This window comes from Schistocerca piceifrons, chromosome 6, assembly GCF_021461385.2.
Source record: "Schistocerca piceifrons isolate TAMUIC-IGC-003096 chromosome 6, iqSchPice1.1, whole genome shotgun sequence".
Taxonomy (NCBI): Eukaryota; Metazoa; Arthropoda; class Insecta; order Orthoptera; family Acrididae; genus Schistocerca; species Schistocerca piceifrons.
The window spans coordinates 197,063,605-197,075,638 of NC_060143.1; the positions used below are offsets into that span (position 1 = coordinate 197,063,605).

At 40.7% G+C, this 12,034-nt stretch overlaps 1 protein-coding gene across 1 annotated transcript in view; it reads left to right on the top strand.

Annotated features, from left to right (window-relative positions):
* Positions 1–12,034, top strand: part of LOC124802658 (vacuolar protein sorting-associated protein 51 homolog) — a 134,336-nt gene that overhangs the window by 18,561 nt on the left and 103,741 nt on the right. Inside the window, exons 2-3 of the mRNA XM_047263564.1 lie at positions 3,147–3,281; positions 3,360–3,461. Coding sequence (XP_047119520.1) covers positions 3,147–3,281; positions 3,360–3,461 — 237 coding nt within the window. The remainder of the gene's footprint in view (positions 1–3,146; positions 3,282–3,359; positions 3,462–12,034) is intronic.

Sequence of the window (12,034 nt, forward strand, 5' to 3'; positions counted from 1 at the left end):
TTCCTGACTCTTCTGAAAATACAAAAAACAAAAGATTTCTAGACAAGGATGCTCATAATCAATACAGTACTCTGAATGTTTATTGAATAACTCACCTGTCCATGCTGGATAACATTGTATGAGGGGTACTCAAAAAAACTAGAATTATTTTTTAAAAGCTATATATTTTCAAATTGTGTACAAAACAACCTTATCCCCTTCTAAATACTCTCCATTACAAGTAATACATTTGTCCCACTGGTGCTTCCACTTGAAACAATTTTTTTTAGTCATCTTTAGAAATTGCTGACATATCCTCCCCCATTTTTTTCTTGACTTCCTCAATGTTGTCAAATCAGTGTTCTTTCATGCCTCTTTTCATGTGGGAAATAAGAAAGTCACACAGAGCCAGGTCAGATGAGTAAGGTGTATGGGGCAGAGGAACCATGCTATTTTTAGCCAAAAGCTGTCTAACAGAATTGTCTTTGTGTGCAGGTGCATTTTCATGGTGGAAGAACCAGTCTCAAATCTGCTGCAAATTGGGTCCTTTTTGATTAACACTGTTGCGCAGTCTTCTTATAGCTTCCAAATAAAAGGTTTGATTGATGGTCTGACATGGGGAACAAATTCTGAATAAACTACGCCCTTGGCATAAAAAAAAATAAAAATAAAAAAAATCAAAAATCAAATCAGCATTGTTTTGATGTTTGGTTTGACTTGACGGCATTTTTGTGGGTGGGGTGATGATGATGTCTTCCATTGGCCTGACTGTTGCTTTGTTTCTGGATTACAGCCATAGCACCAGGACTCATCGGCAGTAATGATCTTTGACTGAAAATCTGGATCAGTTTCAAGCTTTTGTTTCAATGCACAACATGTTTCAACTTAATGTTCCTTGTGACTGTCATCAGAACGTGAGGAGCAAACTTGGCAGTAACCTGTTTCAATCCCAAATCTTCCATTAAAATTCACTGAACTGAGGCCTAAGGTAACCCTCTAATCTCTGACAGTTGCTCAATTGTCTGTCGACAGTCTGTGAGCACAAGCTCTCAAATTTTTTCAATGTTTTCATCGATTCTGGCAGTTGATGAACATCCAGAACAAGGTTTGTCATCAGTTGACATGTCGCCACTTTTAAATCAAGCAAACCAATCGTACACTTGAGTTTTTGTCATAGTATCATCTTGGTTAGCTGTTTCCAATATTAAAACAGTTTCAGCAGTATTTTTACAAAGTAGAAAACAAAATTTCACAGCTGGCTGTTCACTTAAATAATGAAACAAGAACAAAACAGCACAGGCAGCATTGAACTGGCAATGAGTTGCGCTATACAAGCCTAGCAATGGGAATGCATACTACACAAGCACTGCCCATGGCAATGTTATTCTATTTTTTTTTTTTCCACTCTCATTTATAGGTTTAACTACGAAGCATTCAAATATGAACCATGCTCACAGTGTACCCATATGCGATTGGTTTGTTTACAGAAAATATAACTTTCAATTGAATGTTTAGCGAAGGCTGTCCCACATTAGGCAGACAAGCAAGTCTGTCTGCAAGCTAAACGCCAATCGAAGGTAACAACAAAGTACAAATCACCATTAGCACCATTTAGCACAAGGTCATTTTCAATAGGCATACTAGGGACTTTAGCTGGTTGTGATAAGCGAGGCTGAGGGGGTCGATGACAGCCTTTAAATTTGCACAGGTATTTTCCCATATGACCTGGAATGGGAGGATATATTCCTCTATTCCACACCTAGTGACCTCATCAGACATATGCACAATTGTATTGATTGATTAATCAGTATGCCAAGTGAGATTACAAGGCAGTCATTTAAGTACGTGTGAGAAGGCACGTTCATGTGTAGCCTATATTTTCCTGACCATTCCATGTGAAAGTTTCCTTCTTGATTGAACCCACTGGCTACACTTTACTGTTTCCAGAATGCGTTTTCACTCTGCACCAGAGTGTGTACTGATATGAATCTTCCTGGAAACTCAAAACTATGTGCTGGACCAAGACACAAACTCGGGACCTTTGCCTGTTGCTACAAGTTCTCTTCCAACAGATCTACCCAAGCTGGACTGACAACTCATCCTCTTAGCTTTACTTCCACCAGTACCTCATTTCCTACCTTCCAAACTTCACAGAAGTTCTCCTGTAAAACTTGCAGGAGTAGCACTTCTGGAAGAAAAGATATTGCAGAGACATGGCTTAGCCACAGACTGGGGGATTGTTTCCAGAATGAATATTTGTTTCTGCAATAGAGCGTGTACTGACATGAAACTTCTTGGCAGATTAAAACCGTGTGCCAGACCAATCCTTGAACTTGGGACCTTTACCTTTTGTGAGCAATTACTCTACTGACTGAGCTACCCAGGCATGATTCACCTTCTCAAAGCTTTGCTTCTGCCAGTACCACATCTCCTACTTGCCAAACTTCACAGAAGTTCTCCTCTGAAACCTGGAGGAGTAGAATTCCTGGAAGAAAGATATTGTGGAGAGATGGCTTAGCCACAGGCTAAGGGATTGCTTTCAGAATTAATTTTTACTCTGCAGAAGAGTTTGCACTAATATGAAACTACCTGGAAAATTGAAACTGTGTGGTGGACCAACACTTGAACTTGAGACCTTTACCTTTCATGGGAAAGTACTCTACTGACCAACTCATGTCTCATCCTCACAGCTTTACTTCCAACAGTATCTCATGCCCTACCTTTAGAACTTCACAGAAGTTCTCCTGTAAAACTCTCAGGAAGGGTAGCTCAGTCATTATCATTAGAGCACTCACACACAAAAGGCAAAGGTCCTGAGTTCGAATTTCAGTCCAACACACAGTTTTAATCTTCCAGGAAGTTTCACTTTACTGTTTGTTCATATTAGGACTGTGTGTGTTCTGTGTATCACTGTTTTCTTATATAAATATTGATAAGTGTGTAAACATATGTTTCTGTGCCCAAGGCCAACTACCAATAAATAAATAAAATAAATAAAAAATAAATAAATTATGGATATGTGACTATATGACTATGTCATCATGTGATACTGACCAAGGTTTACCAACTGTTGCATGTGGTCGTTATCTGAATGATGATATTGATGCATATTTTATAAAAACTTCCCAATAAGCAGCTCTATAACTTATTTGCAACAATGATTTCAGGAATGCACGCTAAAACAAATAATGGACCAGGAAATTGAAATTGTTCAAGATACACAAGTCCTACATTCTGATATGCAAACTCTTGTTTATGAAAACTACAACAAATTTATATCTGCTACAGATACTATTAAAAAGGTGAGTATACTTCAGTATTTCATACTCCTCATTGAATTATTAATAATAACCATTAATAATTACCATTATTTATTTCAGATGAAAACTGATTTCAAAAAAATGGAAGATGAAATGGATCTTCTTTCTACCAACATGGAATCTATAACATCATTCTCAGAGCAAATATCATGTACACTGCAGGTATATACATGTTTGTAATAATAATTAAAGGTGTGTTTTTTTGCGTGTTTTCAGAGTTGAGCAAAAGGGAGAATTTCCATCTTTATTTTGTATTGCTTTGCACCATGTTACTCAAACCCATATATGCTTCCCACATATTTGCACTAAATCTTCTTAGTAATCTCTGTAACTGCTTAATGAAGTTTATACACTTTAGGTGGAAGGGAGAGGAGGAGGTGCACTATAACAACTGCTAACTTGTTTGTTTCCAAGCCTGATACTGAAGTACAGCAGCGAAAGACTTTTACAGGTCACGACTCATGGAGGTCTCTAGCATGGGATTTTTTTTCCAATTATTGTGTGCATAACTACCTGCCCTTTCCATATAGTACATTTACAGTAATTTGTACTAACTTGAACAGTGGAAAATCCAAGACAGTATTGTGAAAAGGATAGTTGCTACTCACCATATTGCAGAGATGCTGAGTCGCAGATAGGGACAACAAAAAGCTGGTCAAACAAGTAAGCTTGGGGTCAAAAAGGCCTTCATCAGAATTTGACTACACACACACACACACACACACACACACACACACACACACACACACACACACAGCAAACAACTCACACACACATGATCACAGTCTCTGGCTGGCCAGAGACTGTGGTTGTGTGTGTGTGTGTGTGTGTGTGTGTGTGTGTGTGTGTGTGTGTGTGTGTGTGTTTTATCTAATTCCAATGAAGGTCTTATTGGCCTTAAGCTTACTTGTTTGACAGACTTTTTGTTGTCCCTATCTGTGACTCACCATTTCCGCTATATGGTATCAACTATCCTTTTCATAATATTGTGATATTAATCTGTATACATCCAGACATATGTTACCTTTCTGTCATTTTCCAGATGATCATCTGTTATGCACAGCACAGCTGTAGAAATACCTTTAGATTTTTCAGTTTCATACTGTGATACAATTATTGTCATAAGGTTACATGGATGTCCTTTGATCACAGAGTGGAAAATCTACTCGATCATTTAGTGCTGAGAAAAAAATTTAGAGGGTTGTTGATAGATTGTTGTTAGGATTAAATATGGAGCTGATGTTGGCAGTGATCATCACTTCTTATTGCAAATTTTAGACTGAAAATTGTGGCTACAAATAGGAAGTTCGAATGATGGAACAAAAAATACTATGTGGGAAAACTTAGACAGCAAGATGAGAAGAATTCTTCACTGAGCTAAGAAACTGCTGTGCGGCACTGCAAGAAGCACAGGAAAATGATCAAAGTAATATTGATACTACATTGACTGAGGTAAAGGGCATGTATTGCAATGTTAGTGAACAGATCCTTGGCTTTAAAAACTGTTTGAAGAAAGATTAGATGTCTGAGAGTACATGTAGAGAGGAGATTAAGGAAACATTAAATATGAGTAAAACAAGGCAACATAAAACTCTAATAATTTGTAAGCATGCTGCTACTGACTGTAATATAGAGGAGTATGAGGAATGATGAAAGAGGATGGATAAACAAGTGCCGAGACCAGAGACAGCTGCAGCAAGAGCGGAAGCTAAAGAACTGTACAGCATCACTAGAATGTTGTCAACAAAAGTTTTCAACAAAATGGACCTTTGAAGAGTAAGGAGGATCAATTGTTGATGACAGAAGGAGACCAAATTAGAAGATGGAGTGAACATTTTTCTGAAGCCCTGAACTGATAGCAATCTGAAGAGGTGGTGAGACAATGGACTGTGGCAAATGCCAATGACAGAATCAATTCAAATATACCAATTAAGGCTTAATGCAAAATAACCCTCAAACAAATGAGGAACAGGAAGGCTCCTGGAATGGGCAGTATTGCACTTGAGGTGCTTAAAGCAGACATTGACACCACCATGAATCTACCTTATCCATTGTTTAAGAGGATATGAACATAGGAGCAACTACCAAAAAATTGCAAAGAGGGGCTGATTATTAAATTGTGAATACTATCAACTGTAATAACAGCTGAGGCTTCACCCTCCTATCTCTACCAAGTAAAGTACTATGTAGATTGTTGCTAAATCTTATTAAAGACTTTGTAGAGGCACAGCTACGAAAAGAGCAAGCTGGATTGAGAGAACACTGAAGCTGTGTCACACTTGTCAGCACTCCATGTACAATACTTGAGCAGAGTGCAGACTGGCAGAACACGCTCTACCTTACATTCATTGATTTCAAGAGGGCATTTGACTCTCTTAATAGGGGATTTGGGTGGCATACCTTGGAAGAATGTGGACCACAAAGATTATAAATATTGTTACAGCAGTGTGTGAGGAGTATCAATGTAGGGTGCTGCACAACAGGAAATTTACTGAACCTATCCAAACAACTGTAGGGGGGAGGCAGAGATGTATTCTGTTACCTACATTATTTTTGTTGGTGCTGGTCAACGTAATGAAGAGTTTTTGGTGGTTGGAGAACAGGTATTCAATGGGTGATGCAAGACAGGCTTGAACATTTTGATTTTGCTGATGATAACCATCTGCTCTCACAAAAATATTGTGACATGGGAGTAAAGCTGGCAAGACTACAAGAGGAAGCTGAAATTGGAGGACTAAAAGTAAATGTTTAGAAAACTAAGAAAATCAGAATTTTACCCGAAAAACAGGAAAAACTTAACAGTGTATGGAGAGGAATTGAAACACATAGACTCCTTTGTGTACCTAGAAAGTACTATCTAGAAATGTGGAGGGACAGAGGAGGATGCAATGAAATGGATACGTAAGGCAAATGGAGCCTTTGTCCAACTATACCTTCTCTAGCATAATAAGAACATCTCAAGATCAAACAAGTTGCAACTGCTCAATACCAACATAAAAGTCAAGTCCTCCTGCATAACTGCAAAACATAAAAGGTAACGAACATGATTGTAAATCTACTGCAAGTCTTCATTAGACAGTATCCTTGGCAGCTTATAAGTATGATGTGACCAGATGTAATATCAAATGACAAATTGTGGGAGATAACAAACTAATGACCAATCTGTAAGCACTTGGAAATGGAGGTGGATTTGTCACACAATACACAAATGACATGGAGTTGTTGAAAAGGCAACAATGGATTGCAACCTACAAGGAACATGCAGTCATGGCTACCCAAAAAAGACCCGGAAAAGAATGGCACAGTAAGGAGCTCTGAAAGCTGGTAAAGTAGGAGTGAAGTGCAATATTTGACTGTCAGTAGAACCAGATGGAAGGTGTTTATTGCTGTCTTATGATACATTAGGAAATAACACTAAGAGGACTGATATGAGAAGCTCATCTATCTTACTTGACAAGCTTCTTATGTTGTGATGCAAATGTCCAAATGTATTATGATTGTTATCCTTTGTGCTGTCAAAAGTTGATGCCTTTTGTTTCTCCATTGATTGTTGCATGTGTGATTTTAGTTATTTGGCACCTCTGTATTTCAGAAAGAGTTGCCACAAAAAGGCGTCATGAAAATATTAGGTATTGGATTACAGTGCTGTTTTCACTTAATGCTTTCAGTCATCTACATGTTCATCTACATACTCCTCAAGTCACTGTACGGTGCACAGCAAATGGTATGTTGTACCACTAGTAGTTATTTCCTTTCCTGTCCTACTCACAAATGGACTGAGGGATGAACGACTGTCTTACAGCTCCATGTGATCCCAAATTTTTCTTGCCTTGCCTTCGCGGTCTTTAAGCAAAGTGTATGTTGGTGGCAGTGGAATTGTAGTGCAGTCAATTGCAAATGCCAGTTCACTAAATTTTCTCAATGGTGTTTCACAGAAAGAAATTCATCTTCCCTCTAGGGATTCCTGTTTGAGTTCATGAAGTCTATCTGTAATACTCACATCTTGATTGAATCTACTGGTAACAAATCTAGTAGCAAGGCTCTGAATCACTTCTATGTACGGCAGGGATCCCCCAGCAGTACTGAAGAAAGGGCTGTAGCAGTGTTCTGTAAACAGACTTCTTTATAGATAAACTACATTTTCCTAGAAGGCTCCCAATAAACCAAAGTTGACCATTTGCCTTCCCTACAATGACCTTACCTGCTCATTCTGTTTCATACCGCTTTAGAGTGTTATTCATAGGTACTGGGTAGTTATAATTAAAGTAATGGTGTGCCGAGTGCTACTCTGCAGGCTATAGGCTTATATGTTACAGGACACTGAAACATCATAGGTATATTCAGTAACTGGTACACTCATGAAGTATGCTGAAAAAAATAATAGTTCCACTTTCTGCCACCAGGTAAAAATATGGCACGGTAACTAGTCAGAATGTGGTATGGGTGCAGAAAAAGAGAAGAAATAATCAAACACATTATGACAGTGATTCTAGCATGTTTACTGGGATATGATCATGAGTTCCAATGTGTTACGTATGGTCTCTCAACACACCAACATGCTGCATCCATATCACGGCATGGTCAACAATTATTGTAGGATATCCAGTTTAATCAGAGTGATATGTCGTTGTATGCTTCAGATCAGGAAGAGCCTGGATGCATCCCTGGTAAACATGATCTTTCAGATATTCCCACAACCAGATGTCACATGGGTTTAGGTGGGGGGATCTGGAAGGCAACACATCTTGAGATTACCTAGAGATGATGTGATCATTATTGTAGGTTTCTTGAAACAGATATTTCACCTAGTAAGCAAAATGTGGTGTTGCCCCATCTTGCTTGAAAGTAGTGGTGTGGACACAGTTGCATTCTTGCAAAGCTGGAATCATGTGTTACACAAGGAGGTCCTTATAACTTGCAGATGTCACTGTACACATAACAGGCCTGCAAGGTGTCATCTCCTCAAAGAAGAATGGACTGAGAATGAAGGAGCTTGTGAAATCGTACTGCACAGTCACAAATGCTGAGTGCAGTGGGAGCTTCTGCACTACATGTGATGGAGTAGAATCCCATAAACGACAGTTCTGTATATTCATGGCACTGTGCAGAGTAAAATGTACCTCATCCATCCAAAGAATATTCCTCGGCCATGTGTCATCATTTCCATTCGTGCCAAAAAATGAAGGGCAAAGCCACAGCATTGTAGCCAATCTTGGGGCTCCATTTGGTGCACATTATGCAAGGATACCAGTGTGAAATGCACCACAAAATCTTTTGAACAGTTGACCAGGGAGAAACAAGTCCGATGACACAGGTCAGGCACAGGCTGCAGAATTCGAGACATGTGCTGCACAGTCGGCTATAGTTGCAGCAACTTCATCAGGAATTGCCAAGGGAATGGGTCGCCTCCCTCTCCCTGCTGCACCACCTAATTCACATGTTCCTTCAGATTCTTGATCACATTCTTTAGCACATTTATTGACACAGGGCCATTTTGCAGCTGTTTCTGTCAGCAATATTCCCACAATGCAGCACTGCTATTGCTGCTGTTCTGATGGAACAATTTTACCAGCAGTACAGTGTCTTTCTTCTCACTACTCATTGTGTTTTGTATGGAAAACCTTAACCTTCTTAGCCCTTTACACCAACTGTCACTTCTCAAAAGTCATCAGCATGCATTTATGAGCAACAAACAGCATACTGACGTCAAAACAGGAAACAGTTCACAGTCCGACTGCTTACAATGCCATATTTTCACATGGTGGCAGAAAGTGGAACTATTACTTTTTGCAGCATACTTCACAAATGCGACCATTAATGAACATACATTTGACGTTTCAGCCAACAGCGCAGCACTCGGAACACTGTCAGTTTAATTATAACCACCCTGTATTTAATTGATGAGATTGCACATCACTAATATTGCGTTCAAACATTACAGGATTGTTTTTCTTACTCACCCACATTAACTTACATTTCTTTACATTTAGAGAAAGATACTATTCATCACAAAATAGATAGTCTGTCTAAGTCATCCTGTAACCTCCTACAATCACTCAGTGACAACATTTTCCCTTATGCTAGCAGTGTAATCAGCAAACAATCACAGATTGCTGCTCGCCCTACCTGCCGAATTTTTTATGTATATAGAGAACAAGAGCAGTCCTATCACACTTCGCTGGGGCACCACTGATGATACCCTTGTCTCTGAAGGGCACTCGCCATCAAGGAAAATGTACTGGATTCTGTTACTTAATATGTCTTCGAGCCAGTCACACATCGGGCAACCTATTCTGTATACTTGGACCTTTGTTAACAGTCTGCGGTGGGGTACTGTGTCAGATGCTTTCCATAAATCTAAGGATATGGAATCTGCCTTTTGCCCTTCATCCGTGGTTTGAAGGATACTGTGTGAGGAAAGGGCAAGATGAGTTTCGCACGAGAGATGCTTTCTAAATCCGTTCTGATTTGTGGACAGAAGTTTTCCTTTCTCAAGAAATTTTTTTTATACAAACGTAGAATATGCTCAAGAATTCTACAGCAAACTGATGTTAAGGATATTAGTATGTAATTTTATGGGTTCATTCTTTTACCTTTCTTATGTAAAGGAGTTGTGTGCTTTTTTCCAGTCACCCATGTATGATTACTCCACTGTTTTGTGTGACTCTTGGAGCTTTGCATTTACATATTTGACAGAATTCCTCTTCCAGGGTTTGTTATATCTCCCAGACAGTGACGGAATCTTCATATTAATTGGGAGGAACAGTGCTGACAAGGTGCCTAATGTTGCCCTCAATTGTGTAGCATTGGTTCCAGTCCAAACTGTTCTCAGTGCCCCCCAGTAATCATTACATTATCTTTTTTACCATGTTATCTTCTCAAAGATGGTAACTCACAGATGATGTGGATGTGTGACTGCTGTGTACGCACGCAGGAGGAGCTGGCCACTATTCGCGAACAGCTGAGCGTGTTGATGGCCGCAGTCAGCCGTCTTCAGGCTGCTGCCTCGGAGTGTAGCGGCAGTGGGGAGTCTGGTACGTCGCATGGTACACCCCAGGTGTTACATGCTTTACCCACTGTCCCTGCTGTTGAGACATCTTCGCGGGTACCGGGCGCAGTTGGGCCACCCTCTCCCCAAGGGGAGTGGCGGGTTCAGCGGCGTTCGCGGCGCATGAGGCGGAGGGTAAATGTGGAGGCTGGCCGTGTGGCATCGCCCGCTCTGCCTGTGAGTGGACATGTGGCTGCTCCTTCAGCAGGGTCCAAGCAGGCACACGGGGGAGGGGTTTATTAGTTATTGGGAGCTCCAACGTTAGGCGGGTGATGGAGCCCCTTTGGGAAATAGTGGAAAGGTCGGGGAAGGAGGCCAGTGTTCACTCTGTCTGCTTGCCGGGGGGTCTCATCCGAGATGTGGAGGAGGCCCTGCCGGCAGCAATAAAGAGCACTGGGTGCACACGACTGCATATTGTTGCTCATCTCGGCACCAATGACTCCTGCCATCTGGGTTCAGAGGTCATCCTCAGTCTGTACAGGCGGAAAGCCTCGCTTGCGGGGTGGAATCAGAGCTAACTATTTGTAGTATCGTTCCCAGAACCGATCACGGTCCTCTGGTTTGGAGCCGAGTGGAAGGCTTAAACCAGAGGCTCAGACGATTCTGTGGAGATCTGGGGTGCAAATTTCTCGACCTCCGCTATCAGGTGGAGAAATGTAGGGTCCCCCTGAATAGGTCAGGCGTGCACTACACACTGGAAGCGGCTACAAGGGGTTTTTTAGGTTAGAGAATTCCCTCCCGAGGCACTACAAGACGTCTCCTGAGACGCGGCAAGGTAGGAGTAGGCAAAATGCAACAGGGAATAACAATATTAATGTGCTAATAGTAAACTGCAGGAGCGTCTATAGAAAGGTCCCAGAACTGCTCTCATTAACAAACGGTCACAACGCTCATATATTACTAGGGACAGAAAGTTGGCTGAAACCAGATGTAAACAATAATGAAATCCTAAACTCAGATTGGAATGTATACCGCAGAGACAGGCTGGACAGTGAAGGGGGAGGCGTGTTTATAGCGATAAGAAGTGCAATAGTATCGAAAGAAATTGACGGAGATCCGAAATGTGAAATAATTTGGGTGAAGGTCACGGTTAAAGCAGGCTCAGACATGGTAATTGGATGTCTCTATAGACCCCCTGGTTCAGCAGCTGTTGTGGCTGAGCACCTGAAGGATAATTTGGAAAATATTTCGAGTAGATTTCCCCACCATGTTATAGTTCTGGGTGGAGATTTTAATTTGCCAGATATAGACTGGGAGACTCAAACATTCATAACGGGTGGCAGGGACAATGAATCCAGTGAAATTTTTTTAAGTGCTTTATCTGAAAACTACCTTGAGCAGTTAAACAGAGAACCGACTCGTGGCGATAACATATTAGTCCTTCTGGTGACAAACAGACCCGAACTATTTGAAACAGTTAACGCAGAACAGGGAATCAGCGATCATAAAGCGGTTACGGCATCGATGATTTCAGCCGTAAATAGAAATATTAAAAAAGATAGGAAGATTTTTCTGTTTAGCAAAAGTGACAAAAAGCAGATTACAGAGTACCTGACGGCTCAACACAAAAGTTTTGTCTCAAGTACAGATAGTGTTGAGGATCAGTGGACAAAGTTCAAAACCATCGCACAATATGCGTTAGATGAGTATGTGCCAAGCAAGATCGTTAAGCGATGGAAAAGAGCCG